At 35.9% G+C, this 18,614-nt stretch overlaps 1 protein-coding gene across 1 annotated transcript in view; it reads left to right on the forward strand.

Moving 5' to 3' along the window:
• The window catches only part of LOC145296663 (membrane metallo-endopeptidase-like 1), a 336,498-nt gene that overhangs the window by 303,284 nt on the left and 14,600 nt on the right, over positions 1-18,614 (forward strand). Inside the window, exon 21 of the mRNA XM_080142602.1 lies at positions 14,302-14,378. Coding sequence (XP_079998728.1) covers positions 14,302-14,378 — 77 coding nt within the window. The remainder of the gene's footprint in view (positions 1-14,301; positions 14,379-18,614) is intronic.

Consider the following 18,614-nt stretch of genomic DNA (forward strand, 5'->3'; position numbering starts at 1 on the left):
CAATCCAATTTGGAATAGAAAACAGAAAAAAGAAGTAAGGAAAGGCCTTAGTGCCGGGATTGTTTAAATTGACAAATAAAAAAATTTAATGAAAGTACCAGTGACAAACTTTTCGTTCATTCACTTGCTTCTCAGTCATACTCTTCATTTGGAACAAAACAATTTGATAACTTGGAAACGGAAATACTATCGAAAATGATCGATCAAATAATCCGCATTTACTGACCTTGTTATGAGCTGGATAAATTAAAAACAATCATTGGCATAAATGCATACACAAATGCTTGTCAATTTACGAACAGCTTTAAAGAATAGCGGGACGAATTGGTAAACCAATTAAACTCCAGCAAAGCTTGCATTAGGTAACATAAAAATTAACAGAGAACTTGCTAGGTTCTAGTCTTTTCAATTTGCCTTTTTGTCATTAGGTTGACCTCAATGACCCTTCTTTTAAGAAATATGAAGGCAGTATATTAACTTCGAAAAATACCTGCCGTGAAAGCAACTATCTATCTATCTCTCTCTCTCTCTCTCTCTATAAATATATATATATAAATATATATATACATACATACATACACACACACACACATATATATATATATATATATATATATATATATATATATATATATATATATATAACCTGTTGCAAATTTAGTTGCTTCAACTGCATGAATTCTTACTTATCCCCTCTACCATTAACAATGAAAATGAAAAGCATAATAACGTCGTTTTTATCACTTGGAGGAGTGTAACTTTTCAGTATATACATAACCTACTAAATAACCAATTAACATTAACTACCAATGCGGGATCGCAGAAATACCTGGTTTAGGACCTAGGCACGGGGCGAACACTCTCGGTTCTGCTGGTTCCGTAGATCTTCCCAGGTCATCCGTCTTGGAGAAGGAAAACTTTTAAGCTAAACCAAGGGGAGGTAGGCCTCTTCAGTCCCGGACGACAACCTTCATAGAGCTGGTGACTCAAACAAATTACTGGTTGGTAAGCCTGAACTGTTAAGAAGGAGATAGGCTCGATCTATCGCCCAGCTCTCATACTCCTTCTTGGCCTATTAGCCAGTCGCAGAGGTGCTATCTCAGGAACTCGACAGAATCACTAACGAGTCGACCTTGTTTCCTGACTAGAGTAATGAACACCGTTTTCTCCGCTTCCGCCACACCCCATCCCCCTAAACTGGAGATTGTGGGGTGCTTCAGTACCGTATATGCCGGTGCAGTTGGATTTTGTCTGACGGGTTGAGTGTACCGGATTGACAGTTCCTGGCTGCTGTTTCCCACTGATAGTACAGGAGCGCTAACCTTTTGGTAGCGCTTAGAGCTGCTGGTCCATCAACGGTTGTATAATATTGGGATGATTGTAGTGCCATGTCGCGCATCCCCCATGGGCTTACATGAGGCCAAAATACTGTAGGTGAGAAGTCATCTGATGGTCTACTTGTATTGCATGTCTGATATTCTGCACAACCATTTGCCAAGCACACCTCATCTACCTTAACTGAAACTTTTAAATGAAATCAAGTAAAAATGACAGTTCAATAAAAAAATTACGTTTAAACAAGGCGCAAACTCAAAGGAAACCAAAATGCCCCCTACCTTGAGGCTAGCATTTACGAATTTCCGCAGGTTAACTAACTTAGATGATGTTGAATCATTTCTCCTAGTAAACATCCCGGATATATGAGCATTAAGTGAAACCAACCTACACTCTTCCGTCCCCTCTAACCACTTTAACATGCCTAGTTATCTCCCACTCTGCCGTAAGGACTCAGGCAGACATATGAACGGCCTATATTCGTAACACCTTCTCCTGACTAGAGAAACAAAACTAGAATCAGGTGGCCAATGCTTCAAACTAAACATGCAACATAATATTAGTCATTTGTATTTCCTCTACCGTTTTCCTGCGACCAAGAACTGCACCCTAATAAACAAAGTCTCTGACCGCATAGATGTAGCACTCTCTCACGATACTAACGCACAAATACATGCATTTGGTGACTTTAATGTCAACCATCGTAACTTGCTTAGATTATCTACTTACACAGACGTAGCTGGTAGCACAACACATAGCTTCTCTATATCTCATTCCCTATCAGAGGCGGTTACATTTCCGACATGTTTACCAGACCATCAATATCAACACGCCTTACTTCTAGATCTATTTCTGACCATAGTTTCCGATGAGTGCATAACGAATGCTCACAGCCCACTCGGGAATACTGATTACGCTGTGATAATGGTAAAAATCGCTCCAAAACAACGAGGTATTACAAAAAGGCTGACTGAGAAGCCATCGGGGATCTCATCAGAGATACCCCATGGGGAAATATCTTTTGTCTTACAGCTGAACAGTGTGCAAATGAGACCACTGAACCGTCCATAACTGCAATTGAAGCACATGCTCCCACACGGACATTTTATAGCAAGCCCCACTCTCCCCAATAGTTTACTTGTACTTGTGCAGCTGCCATTGCTCAAGGCAGCATGCATACCGTAGTTATAATAGACAGAAGTTTATTGAAGCTAGAATAATTGCAAGAGAGAAATAGCGACAGCTAAGACACACTACACTGAAACTACTGGAATAGTCAGTGAACGATTCCCACACTATCAAACAATCATGAGGTTGTTTGCACGGCAAGCGAGAATACTAACATGCTTGACAGTGGGTTTGCCCTAAACTCCACATTGGATTCAGCAAACCACTCCTTCTCTGACTGGTATCATAAAAAACATAGACACCTCAAAAGCATGTGGACTCGATCTCATCCCGGCTGTGCTGAGGTAGCTGCAGATCCCTCCAAACTTTACACAAATGCCGTAACAAATCTTGCTTCCCTGATTGCTCAGAAAATTGCTTCAGTGATACCAGTTTTCAAGAATTCCGGCGAAAGAACTGACCTATTAAATTATTTCGCCAAAATAGTTCATAATTTATCAAGTTCTCATAACCTTACAGCTGCTAAAATCCTGACCAACAATCAATATGGATTTAGGAAAGTCCGTTCCATAACAGATATCCTAACTGTAATCTCTGAAAGTATATGCAGTTCAGTGGACAAAACATAGGAGGGTAGAGCGGTAGCTCTAGATATATCTAAGGCTTTTGATAGGGTATGGCACGATGGTCTTCTAAGGAAAATTAGATCATATGGAATCACTGGAAGAATACGTAATGTAATTAAATCCTTCTTAAGTAAGAGACAAATCCAGGTTGCCTTCGACGGTCGTACATCTAAACAATATGATATCAATGCAAACAAAAATAATGTCTATCCTTGAACCATTATTATTCCTTATATTCATAAATGACCTCCCTAATAAAATTGTCTCTGAGATGGGCCTATTTGCTGAGGACACCACTCTCTATAACAAGAACAAGGGCAAAACACATGAACACATATCAAGAAATGGCAGAAACACTAGAGAAAGACATCCAATCTGCAGTGGAATGGAAACAAAATGGATGGTCACACTCAATGCTGCCAAGACCAGGCTTGTTCCCTTGAATAATTACAAGAAACCTTCTCTACCACCAATAGCAATGGCCAAAGACACATTACCTAAAAATACTTCCTTTAAACTCCTCGACCTAACGTTTACAAGGAACATGAACTGAAATAGATACATTTAGAGCATTGCCAAGGCTGCTGCAAATAGGGTGGGCTCTCGCTAACGTGCTAGAAAACTACTTACGCCTGAAAATATCCTGTACCTCTATAAGGCCACCATTCGCCCATGTATGGAGTACTGTTGTCACATTTGAGCTGGTGCATCTGCTACTTCTGGACAGGGTTCAAAAGAGAGTTGCCAACCTGATAGGTCCTGAACTGTCATCTAGTTGCACCCCTCTGTATGTTCTATAAGTACTTTGATGGTGAATGTTCTGAGGAACTACAAGTATTTGTACCCATTCGACGTGAATACTCTCGACAAACCTGAAAAGCAGCTAAATCCTACTCCTTCATAGAAGAGATCTCTAGGTGTAAGAAACCTACTTCAATCGTTTCTTCCCAAGAACTACTAGACTTTGGAACTCCCTTCTGGGATTCTGCTTTCCCAACTGTGCTGACATGCAGAAGTTCAAGTGTAATGTGAACAGACATCTTGCTACTCATCTCCATTTATAACATCACTACAACTTATGTCCCCGCTAGTAGCCTCCTACTTTAAAGTGGCACTGTGCCTTTTTTGTGGGTGAAAATTGAATAAAAAATTACGGCGAAATTATTTAGATATAGCTTGGATATTGAAAGTTAAAGGAATTAATCTCATGTTCAAAGAAAAAAATATCCAACTTATAACATCCACAAGTTAAGACTACTATATAATAAAATAATATTATTATTATTAAAAAATAAAATAAATAAATAAATAATAATAATAATGATAATGATAATAATAATAATAATAATAATAATAATAATAATAATAATAATAATAATGTGCACATATTATTTGGAAATTGAAAGGTGGTGCTTAAGCAGTAAACGATATTGTTGTTTTAATAATTTATTATTATTATTATTATTATTATTATCTACATACGAGAGGCGTGCAATAAGTAATGCCTCTGACCACTTACCATAGCAGTAGACCAACGAAACTTGGCAGAGTTATTAGTTTTTCTCTACATAGGAACTACCCAGTGTTATGCATTTCTCCCGTCGTTTGATGAAGCTCTGGAGACCGTTTTTGTCGAACACCCCAGTTTGGTCCCCCAAGCACGACGTGACTTCAGAAATAAAGGCTGCATCATCTGGAAAACGCTTTCCTTTCAAAAACAACTTCATGGCTGGGAAGAGGTGCAAGGTCAGGAGAGTAAGGAGGATGGGGAAGGATTTCATAACCACACGCCTGTGCTTCTGATCCGGCGACATGTGAGTTGTGGGCCGGAGCGTTGTCCTGCAGGAGGAGAGTACCTTTGCTGATCTTGCCCCGCCTCTTGATTGTGATAGCTTCCTTTAATTTCCTCAAAAATGAAGCAAAATAGGTTCCTATGATTGTGGTAGATTTTGCAAGGAAATCTGTCATCACTACTCCGTTCTAGTCACAGAAGACTGTGAGCATGACCTTGCCAGCGGAGGTCTGCACCCTTGACTTCTTTGGAGGTAGTGAGTCCAAGTGTTTCCATTGCATTGACTGGAATTTGGTATCTGGCTCATAGGGATTAATCCAGATTTCATCGTCTGTAATCAGTCTTTTGAAAAACTTTGACTCATCTTCTTGGCATATCTCCAAATTCATCCTCGAGTACTCGACGTGTTCTCGATTCTGGAATAGTGTGAGCAACCTGGGAATCCATCTGGCAGACACCTTATGCATATGCAAATGGTCATGAATGATTGTTTCCACTGACCCTGTACTAATCTTGACATATTTGGCTATTTGGCGAATAGTAATGCGCTGATCTACCAAAATGGCAGCCTCAACGAGAAGGGGGGGGCGAACAGGTCTGGGACTTCCGGCCATGTTTGAATTCACGATGCCAGCGTTTAACAAGGTCATATGATGACGCATTATCACCATAAGTTTCTTTCACTTCATCGAAAGTCTACTGTGGTGTGCGTCCTTTCAAATACAAAGACCGGATCACTGCTCGACATTCAACAGGCTCCATTTCACACCTGATTCAGTTCAAACACCTGTAAAACAGAAACCACAATTAGTTCAAAGCTGTAATTTCCCACATAACCCGTAAAGATATAAATCATTGCACATTCATTGATTTGTTCTTCTTGGCTATTTGGCCAGGATCAAAGTGATGTATCTGTTATTCAGACGCGACATTTCAATTTCTTCTCTCTCAGAGAAGGGGGAATTCTTTCCGACTAAAATAATTTTTTGTTCCTTTTCTCCACGTAAAAAACGACCCTGATGTCTAAATCCGTCCCGGGGAGGCATTGTAAGTAAGTACTATATTTAATGTAGAAAAGTTTTAATATTACAAAAATTACTGGGAAAAGTAATTTCTGATTTAATTACAAAATGCCCTGGAAATGTCCGTACTGATTACTTATAAAATGCACTGGAAATGTCTCTTCTGATTAATTATAAGATGTCCTGAAAAATGTCCCTTCTGATTAATTTTTTTGTTTACTAACCTCCCCACCAGGGCAGAGTTGGACATTAAGCTCCCCAAAAGGGCCACTTGGTCAGTAACAAAAATAAAAATTGTATCAGTAATGAAGGATTTCTCCTCCATTAACCAAGACTAAAAAAGAGGGAATTTAAGTCACTGGAATGCTGAGACTGATACTACACTCAGAAATTCATGTTGAAGCAATAGCTGCCTAATTCTAACCGAATAATTAAACTGCTGAAACAGTTTATGATTTAAACATTACTTTATTTCAAGTATAATTTAAACAGTCGGATGGTGGATATGAATTCAGTCTCGGAAATAACTTAAACCGTTTACGATTTAAACATTACTTTATTTCATTATATTTTAACAGTAGTGTTGGGGGGATATGGAATCAGTCTCGGATATAGCTGACACCGTTTACGCATTGAACAGTACTTTATTTAATGTATATTTATAACATTAGGGTGGGGGATATGAAGTCAGTCCTGAAAAGGGATGAAACAGTTTACTATTTGAACATTACATTATTTCATGTATATTTTTAGCAGTAGGTTGAGGATATAAAGTTATTCCTAGAAATGGCTGAAACAGTTTACAATTTAAACATTACTTTATTCCATGCATATTTTTAATAGTGGGTAGCGGACATGAAGTCAGTCCCGGGTTTGAATGCGCTAAGTACAAATATATACTATCAGAAAGCGTCGCCCAATATTGAATGAGATAGGTGGAAAACATATAGTATCATAATACACAGTGTCGATCGGGATTGAATGAGATAGGTGAAAGATATATACTAGCAAAATATGCGGCCGTCACCTAGGATTGGATAAGATAGGTGGAACATATATACTATGAGAATACCCGGAAATGATTGATGTGTTTGTAATGAAATAATAAGCCCAGACAATATATCAAAGTTATTTTATTAGTAGGAAGGGGCATAATGTGGGTTTTTAATTATAAACTAGACCACCCGTGACCCGTTGGGTCAGTACGTTATATTAGCTATGGAATTCATGTATGAGCGTGACACTTGTGGCATAAAGAAAATAGTTTTTTTTTACATAACAGAAGCATTCCTATGAAAGTATATTAAAATGAAAAAAGAATATAGATAGATTTCTATGAGTCGTTCTGTTTATTATAATTGTTATTTTTTTTTAAATTACAGTTACTGAATTATAAGTGGTTGGTCATACTTATAGGTAAATATGCACTGAACAGGTATCATAATCCTTATTATAGTTAAATTCAAATTTTGATATATCATCTTTAAAATGAAATTGTTAGTTGAAAGCACAGAATAATAAAAAAAACACTCTCCACATGTTAATAATGGCTTTTTAAATAGAAAATGAAAATAAAATGTAACTTTTTTCATTTAATTTAAGCAAACATTCAGTACCCATTGTGTAAAATATTTAATTTGTATGTTAATAATAAGGTCAATAAAATTAAGACAATTCTTTTCTATTTACATTTTTAGTACAATTAATTTTTTTTAAAGAAAACTTTTGTTATCCTTTTGCTTAATTGAGACTTCTTATCAGGTTCTAACTCTCTTATATCCAGATTAATTATATTAATCAATTTATTTTATTGAATATGTATCGCTGAAAAACACGGGTGCTTAAGCACTTATTGTACAGAAAATAAATATTGTATTCATATGCTAATAATAAGGTCACTAAAACTAAGACAATACTTTTCTATTTACAACATTTTTTGTACAATTTGAGTGTTTTAAAAAAACTTTTATGTTTTCCTTTCGCTTAACTCTACTGAGTGCAACATATAGTTGACCATGTTGAAAGACAGGTTTGTCTAGATAAACTAAAACTTTATGTAAGGTCTGTCCTTGAGACTTATGAATAGTCATAGCAAATGCTAATTGTATAGGAAACTGGACTCTGGCAAACGGAATATTGTCACCTTCAGATAAGACCATTTTCAATCTTGGAATTAAAACGATTTCTCCTTCAAACTGTGATGCAATAATTTTAGCAACAATCAAATTATTATACATCTCCTCTATTATTAGTCTTGTACCATTACATAAGCGTGGTGGATCAATATTCCTCATACATATGATTGGAGCTCCTTTCTTGAGTTCAAGTTTATGTGGAGGTAATCCTGATAACTCTATCGAATCAAGAAATTCTGTTGGGTAATGTGTAGCTTCTGTTCCTTCAAGAACAGAATTAAATGACAAATATTCTTTGACTTGTCCAGGAAATTTTTCAATACAATTATGATTTATTGCTCTAACTCTATCATTAAATGGTACTAATATGCAATTTTCCGCAAACATTTCTAGATTGTCAAACGAAGGATAAATGTATTCAATGCATTGGTCAACATTATCTGGACGGATTATCAAATCTTCAGGCAGTTCAATCTCATCATTTTCATTTTTTTCAAGTTTGTCTTCACCAATCTTTATAATAAATTTAGAGTATTCATCATCATCATCTTGAACTCTCATGTTTTGTTTTAAATAAAATTTCTTAAATTTACGCTACAAAAACGACTCTTTGATGCAAGCATTGTAAATGTCAGCATCATTTCCTCTTTTTATGACTGGTAGTAGTTGCCTGAAGTCACCACTGCACACCGTCAATATCCCTCCGAATGTTTCATTGTTTCCACATATATCCTTGAGAGTCCTATCGAACGTCTCTAAACTCTCCCTTCTTATCATTGGACATTCGTCCCAAATAATAAGTTTTGCTGCCCTTATCAAGTTGGCTGTTTCTGATTGTTTATCAAAATTACAAACATCATTTTCTCTTACATTGAGAGGAAGCTTGAATCTGGAATGAGCAGTGCGACCACCAGGCATCAATGTTGCAGCAATACCTGATGATGCTACAGCCAGTGCAATTTGTCCTAAGCTCCTTACTTTTGAAAGAAGAAGTTTTATTAAGAAGGTCTTTCCTGTGCCTCCTGGAGCATCGATGAAAATCAATGAAGAAGAGTCTGTGTTTAAGCAACTGCATATAAAGTTGTAGATGATCGATTGTTCGTCATTTAATAAATGTTGATGTGTCTTTACATATGTCATTTGCTCTGCTATATTGTAACTTTGCTCATCCATTATGGCTCTATTTATGTGAATCACATTAGGTAAATTCTGAGGCAAAGGCAATCCAAAATCTTGCAGTGATTTGTCAGCAGCACAAAGTTTATCATTTATGTACCTCAACGTGTTGTTGATGGCATTTTTATTGACCATGTTCTGATTGTTGACTTGGCTTTGCATTGCATTGTAGTAATCCATTGCCATGGAGTTGGAAAATCTTTCCCACAACTCAAGAGGATTTGAACATTCTGTGTTTAAAAGTATCACAATGAACAGATCCCTTATCGCTCTTGGCATTCTCGTTTTATCTGCATCCTCCATTGTTTGTATCCAGTGGTTCTCATGAAGCAGTAATCCTCTTTCTTTGCAAGCAGTTTTAAATGATGGACATATATGACCTGCTACAGTTCGCAGAGATTCAAAAGAATTAGGTCCTTTTACATGGTGAAGTAGTAGCCGCAAAAAGTACAATTCACCACTATTTGGTGAGACTGTGTACATACGACCAAGAATATTTGCTTCAAAATCTCCTGGGTGGTCAACTATTCTTCTACCCATTTTTCTTCTTTGCCATTTCTTATTTTGCCACACATAGTATTTTGGGACATCCGAGTAATAGAGTGTTCTGGCAAATTCATCATTCTGGCAAATATTGAAAAACTCTGTTAGAGTTGTGCAAGAAGCATTTCTATTAAGGTCTCTGTTGCTTGTCCTTTGAATATAGATCATATGTTGATCAGGGAGATGTATCTGAAGACGAACAACTGCAGGTTCTCTAACATGAATTGGAAATCCCAGTATCATCGAAACTGCTTCTGATGGTCCAATATATCTTCCTGTCAAGTATTGCTTAATTTCGTCTTTGCTTACACTGAAAACTGCCTGATCGCTTCCCTTTAATGTATATTTAATTACATATTTAATGGATTTTACAGAAGTGCATATTTCTACATTTAAGTGACAATTAAATAACTTCAAGAGAGTCATGTTGTAAGGTACAACCCATTTGGAAGTTATAGGTTCATTTCTACCTTCTTTATAGCCTTGATGACCTCCCATTTCTGGTGACCTTCGCCTATAAATAGGGTAGGAATCATATCCACATCTTGTTTCATCACTATATGGTTTTGGGTACCTCTTTGAACAGCTCCCATTTTTCCAGCACAGAGATGTACTGTTGCAGTTTGGTCCATGTATCATATGCGTCAATACCAATTCATGTTCTTCTGGATGTTCGACTTTATTTGGTATTTCAGCTTGAACAAAATCATCATAATTCTGGGGTCTGGGTTTAGATTATTCTTCCATCCATAGCAGGCAATGTAGGTGTGGTAAACCTCTTTTCTGGTATTCAACACTTATAACGTAGGCAATACAATTACCCAACAGACCTTGTGTTCCTGTTAAATATTTAATAAAAAGTTTTCTTTTTAAATCAAAAATTCTTGCAATTATGTCTGGTCGATCGTGAGGAAATTGGTTCTCAATGAGATTATCCTTAATCTCAGGCCAATTTGGATTGCATGTCATTGTGATGAAGTAAGTTGCAGTCCCATATTTTCTAACATACATCATAGCATCTTGACATATTTCCATCATATATCGTGGACCACCAACAAATGTTGATGACAAAATAACTTTTCTGCCTATGTTACTAAGATCATCATTATCATGTAACGCATCGACAAAACCTCTGTATGTTGTAGATCTAAGAGAGGATTGATTCAATCTAATGTGGTTCAAACGATCTACTTCAATTTTTCCTGCCATATCCACAACATACTGCTAAAACAATCTCCCACCTCTTAATATTTGGTTAAATTCATCATCACGGATCATAATGCGGTAGGCATAATAACGCATAGCAGTTAATTTCCGGTTATTTGTCATTGTCATCTCGGGATGCCAGCCATCCTCACCATCAGGGAAAAACAGTACATACTGTAGTGGATCATATGATCGATGATATTCCGATATTGTTTGAAGCTGACCACCTTTTTCTCTCAATATTATGTGGCGTGATGGTGTTTGCTGTTCATTGTTATTTTGAATAATAATTCCTACTTCATTAAAAATCTGATTATTGTATCGCCTTTCATACTCATTAATCGGTTTCCTCGTAGGATCTATAACAATAACTGCATTAGGTATGTTGTATATCATGTCCTTAGTTTGTTGAAATGCAGTCACATAGATATTAGCACGTCTTAGAATATACTCAATATTTTCTATGATATTCCGACGTAACTCAATGTTCGGGTACATATTCATCCGAACATCAATACTATATTCTTTGTCAAGAAAGTATATCTGAATAAACTGAGCTTGATTGTCTGGCTCAGGTAATAATGATCCAATATAGTGATGAATCTGCCCTTGAATAACTATAGATGGATTCCATCCGTGTTGTGGCTTGATTTCTTTGCAACCAAAAGATGTCATTTGAAACAGGCTATTATATTGTCTCAGGTGTCTTCTGGAGTGGCGAGCTTCTTCACCTTGATCAGCATACAAATAATAGAGTTCATGTGGCAACTTGTGCAACTTTGGCAATCTAACCTTGCCATTCATGCAACAAAAATGTGCAGTTTCTCCAACAAAAAGTTTTGCTTTACAATGAGAACATAGCTTATTCAAATTTCGAACATTTCCCTGTAAGTTTGCTCTGCGCTGTAAATTATATTGACTATTTCGCAAAGCAAGTATGTTGTTTATTTCCACAACATTCTCGTCACCTCGGTTTCGTTCATCTCTTATTCTTTGGCTACTCAGTCTCTCTTCTCTTTGTTGTGCTGTCTCGCTAGCTCGTCTTTGCTCAGCTCTAATTCTCTGCCTGTTCAGTCTCTCTTCTCTCCTCTCTGTTGTTTCATTATTTCTTGTCTCTTGTGTTCGCATTCTTTGCATGCTCAGTCGGTATTCTCTTCGCTGCGGCGTTTCTAAATTTCGATATCTATAATCTTTTTCTCTTTGTTTTTTCAAGCGAATTTCTCTTTGTTCACTTGTTTCAGAAGCTCTTTGAAGTTTATACGTTTCTCTAGAACGAATCAGTCGAGTTCGTCTTTGTTGTTCAGTTTCAGTAAGTTGTGGCATGCCAGAGGGACCAGCTTGTTGCTGATCCACATTGGTTTCGTCGTTGATTTTGGGTTTTTTACTTTTTATTTGGTTGTGTGACATATTAGTAAAGTTCTACAAAGAATGTAAAATAATTTGTTACAGCTTTGTGTAACAACTTCTGAAAAATTTAAAATATTAAATGTGTTAAAAAATGGATGTAATATGTGTAAAACATATGATTCAATTATTTGTTGTTAAAAAACAACAAAAGGAAACACTATTTAATGTAATAGAAACGTGTGCATTTAGCAATGCGGCTTTCCGTTTTTGTGTAAAAACTTCTGATGAATTTAAAATATTGGATTTAAAAAATATATTGGATTTAAAAAATGGATTTAATATGTATAAAACATATGATTCAAGTATTTGCTGTTGTAAATCAACAAAGGAAAACACTATTTAATGTAATAGAAATGTGTGCATTTACCGATTCAGCTTTCCGTTTGGAAATGTAAGCAGACGACTTTAAAAAACATGGGAAGAAGAAAAAGAAATTTTTTTGTAATAACGCCCTCTAGTAAAAAGGTCTGCATTAGTTAAGGGGGATAACTCTATCCAGTTTTACATCGCTCCCTTTTTCTCTCTCTCACACATACACGTAACTATTTCTCGCGTACGTAACGAAAACAGAGGGAGTAGGAGTGTTGAAATCTATGAGAGTGAAAGTGAGAGGTGTTTTCTTTCACCGCCGCTGCTTCTATTAATAATGAGTGTTGTTTTTCTTGTTTGTTTACTTTTGTTTTTTAAAAGGGAGAAGTTTTTTTGAAACTGCGACAGACTTTACGAAGTTGAATGTTTTTAGCCGTTAAAAAAAAAACTACGGTTGATTTTATAAAATTATTTATTTATAATGACATGAATTAAAGATTTCTCGCGTACGTAACGAAAACAGAGGGAGTAGGAGTGTTGAAATCTATTAGAGGGAAAGTGAGAGGTGTTTTCTTTCACCGCCGCTGCTTCTATTAATAATGAGTGTTGTTTTTCTTGTTTGTTTACTTTTGTTTTTTAAAAGGGAGAAGTTTTTTTGAAACTGCGACAGACTTTACGAAGTTGAATGTTTTTAGCCGTTAAAAAAAACAAAACTATTTGATCAAATTAAATGAAATTGTTTGTATTAAAAGCGATATAAAAATTCCGGAATTGGAATAACGGATTGAAGACGTTGCTATTTACGCATGCGCAACCGGATGTTGAAAACCGGAAATCTGATTGCAAACATACAAGATCCATAGAGTTTTAGTATTATATAGATAGATTTAATTATAAAATGATGAACTATGAGTTAATTGATTGGTGTGTTTGTAATGAAATAATCAACGTAGGCAATATAGTAAAGTTATTATTTTAGTAAGGGGGAGGCTGTAAGGTGTGTTAAACTAATGAAAAAGTATTGTCGAAATTAGTAACATATCCAGGAAGTATGAAAAATGATTAAATGTGGGTTTATTGATTGGAGTGTTTGCAATGAAATAATCAGCCCAGGAAATATATCAAAGTTATTATGTTAGTAAGAGAGGGCGATAAGGTGTGTTTAAATTATGAAAAAATTGTCGAAATAGTAACATTTTCAAGAATTGCGAAAAATGATGAAATGTGAGTTAATTATGTGGTGTGTTTATAATTAAATAATCAGCCAAGACAATATATCAAAGTTATGTTAGTAAGAGAAATGATTGTCAAATTAGTAACATATCCAAGAATTATGAAAAATGATAATATGTGATTTAATGTATTAGTGTGTTTGTAATGATATAAACAGCCCAAACAATATATCAAAATTATCATTTTAGTAAAGAGAGCGATGGTGTGAGTTAAAATGATGAAAAATGATTGTCAACATTAGTAACATATCCAAGAATTATGAAAAATGACGAAATGTGAGTTAATTGATTGGTGTGCTTGAAATGAAATAATCAGCCCAGATAATATATCAACCATACACTAAAATGAAATTGATGTTTTTAAAAATATTCCAAATCTTCGTTTTCCAGAACTGGTGTTCTAATTTTTCTCCATCCGCTTACGAAGATCAGATACGGTATGATGCTCACGCACCGGATGTTGCAAGGTAAGTTAATACTGAGTCATATGCAGGAAAATACGTCATTCAAATGTTAGCCATTTGACAACGAGTAGTCGGTTGCTGTTGTCATTTCATCCAAGTGCTATCACCGCAATTTTTTTCAGACCCTCGCTGTAAATGTTATCTATCACAGTAATTCTTTTATGCATATTTTTTTTTACTATGGCCAGAGAACTACGAGAAATCTGTTCGTTAAATAGCCAGAATTAACTCTATTAAGCCTATAACAAAGCTGATTGGCCAGAGAACTACGAGAAATCTGTTCGTTAAATAGCCAGAATTAACTCTATTAAGCTGATTGTTGCGGCAGAAGCTCAAGTAGCCCAGATTCCTTGAATTTGTGTCTACATAAAACGATTTCAAACAAGTAGAATAGAACCCTTCTTTTCTGCGACTTGCCTATTTACCATTGATATGAATGCAGAAGTTACAAAGAGAAAATCGACGCGACTTTTTAGACATTACTCATTATACGTTATTTCACCGGATGAGATCTGTCAAGTGAAGTTCAGGCATTATTTTAATAGAGCAACTACTGTCCTGGGTTCATCAACAATTACTTATAGATTAGAAAAATATGCGATTTTTAAAAATTCTTGTGGTTTAAAATACTATCAAAGGCTAAAATATCATGCTCTTTTGTAATTAAGAACTTAAGGAATTAGTGCAAACCTGTTTGTGTGTAGTTTGTGGAGTGCTGTGTAGACAAAAATAATGAAAAAAGAAAGAAAAAATAGCGGATATCCCCTGTATATGCTTGCGATATTGTCACATATCATTCAAATAAGATATTTCCGTTGGATTTTTTTTTCAGAAAATTTTTTTCCATTGGACTAATTTTTCAGAGACAGAGTTGATTTTGGAGTTGCATATCAAAGTAGCAAGTAGTATGTCGTGTATAACGCTAAACAAGCGTCCAACAACCAACCTGCTTAGTTGGTGTAAGTTTATAAATATCGGCTATCTGCTCATATACAAATTATACTTAATTTGCATATCACCACGTCTCCATATAACGGAGGAGCTTTATGCCGTGAGTACTTCTTGCACTTCTTGTGCCCTCCTGAGCATCTTCCTTTATCTCTCTCTTTTTCCTTGGAGATCTGGATCTATCACGTCTTTCCCTATAGTCACAGTGTTCTTTCTGCATATTCTGATCTTCCTCTTCTGCCTTGTCCCATTCTACTTCTTCCTCTTCTAACTCGCCCCTCTCTACTTCTTCCTCCGCAATCTCATTCTGCATTAACTCTTCTGTTACGTCAATACTGGGCAGCTCTGAAGGCATTTCCTCATCCGATTGTTCCCTTTTGGATCTTATTTGGTCAGCATGAGCTAGAACACTGTTCCCCTATTCTTTATTTAATATTGTAGTTTTTTTTTCCTTTCTGCATAATAAATTCTGCTGTCTCGACTTCCTCCTACTATTTCTTTTGTACCACATCTTTTGATTTGTGGCATATGACATAGTCAAAGGGGATCTTAATTGTCTGCCTATTAAGGCAGATGGACATTCTGGCCTGCCTGCATGCAGAAATGTTCTATAACTTAACAATAGTCTTGGTAGGAAAGCATCGATTTTCTCCTTTTGTTTCAAGCGTGCTTTTATGCCCTTCTTGACCGTCTGGACCAACCTTTTCAGCAATCCCATTACTTTTAAAGTAGTAAGGAGGGGTCTTGTAAGGTCTGCTACCTATTTTCTCTTAGCCATTCATGCACATCAGCATCCTCAAATTATGGTGCGTTATCAGTCACCAATGTTCTCGGTATCCCGTTTCTCAAAAATATTACTCTTAATATTTGTTTTACGGTGGTACTTTTTTTTTATCAGGTACTCTCACCACTTCAGGCCAACGTAAATATGCATCTACTAATATTAATAATAGTCTTATAGCATTCACATAGGCATGATCCATGTGTACTTTGATCCATGGTTCGTCTTCTCGGGCCACACATGTATTTTATTTTGCTTGAAATTCCTGAGTTCTGTGTATTTTTGCATCTACATCTCTTCAGTACCCCGACTACCATGCTTTCAATTTTAATCTTCTTTACGTAGCTGCCACTCCACAATGTACGTCATCATGTACACTTTTTATAACCTGTCTCCTCTGTCTTTATGGGGGAACTATCAAGTCTCCATTACATATTACCCTGTTTTCTATAGTCAGTTTTGGTCTTATTTCTTTGAATAGTCTTTCAGCCATTAAACAATTTCTCCAGCGATTCTCATTTATCCTCAACACTATTCTGTTGAACACTGGCTCATTTCTAGTTTCAGTAGCCATTTTATCTACAGATATTACATGGGTTTCTACAAGGTGCAGGAATGTGTCTTCAAATTGCTCGTCGTTTTTGTCCTTATCCTCTTTATAAAACCTCAATCTAGATAAGGCATCAACGTGCAGTATCCCTTCAATATACTCAATGTCAAAGTCAAATGCCATCAGTCTGATCGCCCAACAAAATATTCTGGAGGTTGTAGTTTTTTTCTTCCAGTGGTCTCTGATCACTTTTCAAAAAGAATATTCCCTCATCAAGAACTGGCTTGCTCTGTCCGTTCTCCACACTATGGCTTGTACCTCCCTTTATATATTAGAATAATTGTGTTCAGTCGTTGTTAATCTCCTCGATAAGTACATTACGGGATGACAATCTTGTGACAAAATACCGGATACGGAATGTTCACTAGCGTCAGTAGTTATGTCCTTCTTAGGGTAAAGCATGTGTACTACTGGCTTTTTCGTCAGAATCTTATTTAAGTTTTCAAAGGCTTTCTGTTGGTGTTCTAGTGAAATGAATTTCGCATTTTTTTTCTTAACTTCACAAATGATTATCTAAACTCATAGTTTGGTACATATTTTCTATAAAAAATTACCAAATCTAGAAGGTCTCCAACTGTTTTTGATTTTTTTGGTGTAGACACTTTTAGAAGGTTCTCTATTATTGTTGCATAGGGGACATTCATATTGATGAGGGGAAGACATAGAAGAGAGAAGAAAAACGACATTTATACATTTTTCAGTCTGTGGATATTCCTTCTTGTCTCTTCTCTTCTCTATATAAATAAAATGAACTCATTTTCCCGTGTGACTTTGACCTTAATAGGATTAAGAATCTAGACATTTTACGCAGATGTAATATGCACAAACTGCATCACGATATCTGAGGTGTGTTATAGGCATATTAGCTATCCACTAACTCGCATATCGGAGCTTCCTATATTATATGTGGTGAGAGTTCACTGCCAAAACCGGTTACGATCAATGGAAGTAGTAAAGTCATCTCTCTCTAAAAGTTCATACTTCCATCGTCACTCATTTACACCGTTCGTGACCATTCACAGTAGACAAATAAGGACGAACACCGGTTTAGGTTTTCACAAAAACTTGACTGCAATTCAGGTGAAAGGCACCACGCTTATTTTTATGTTGGTTACAAATAAAAACAAGCACACACCAACAAACTTTACATTTTATTACATTAAAACTTATGATACTTCATTTACATTTTATTTCGCATTCTTCGGCCAATACAACATCATTTTCGTTGCTTTTGGGGGGTGGTCCATGTATCTTTCCTCTATGTTTCGTTTTCCCGATCTTTCCCTTTCTCAAATTTATTTCTTTCTCTCTTTCCGTGTTTCCTCTTTGTTTCCGCAAGTTCACCATCATTTCTTTTCATTTTTATTTATTTATTTCTTCTCTCTTTTCGTTTTTCCTCTTCCTTCGGCAAGTTTAACATCGTTTCTTTCTTTATAATACAGCCGGATTTTTTAACACTAAAAAAAAACGAAAATAAATTACATGGATTAATTCCTTCTTCGTATATTTGCACTTAGTTCGCTGTCTTTCCAATCTCTTATACTTTTTCTTTTTTTTATAAAAAAAACATATCATACATCATTTCCGTTACATTTCGCTTTGTTCGATGCGTTTCTCCTGATTTTCATCGTTTATTTCCTTTTTTAATAAAGTAATTTTTTTTTCAAGTTTTCCCTGTGAGGCGGTACTGGGAACCCATTTTTTTCATTTTTCTTCCTTTCTTTTCCTTCTTTGTTGGGTTGGAAACGTCCGTCTCACGTGCGTATATAACAGCATATTTGCTGGGTAGATTTCGGGGTGCTAAAACAGTGGTGATGAAGTTCTTCAATTACACCAACTCGAGCCACAGCAACGCGTGCCAGGGTACAGTTAGTTACATATATTAGAGAGGAAGGTTATC

This window comes from Euprymna scolopes, chromosome 17, assembly GCF_053919585.1.
Source record: "Euprymna scolopes isolate OS-2025 chromosome 17, ASM5391958v1, whole genome shotgun sequence".
In the NCBI taxonomy this organism is placed as follows: Eukaryota; Metazoa; Mollusca; class Cephalopoda; order Sepiida; family Sepiolidae; genus Euprymna; species Euprymna scolopes.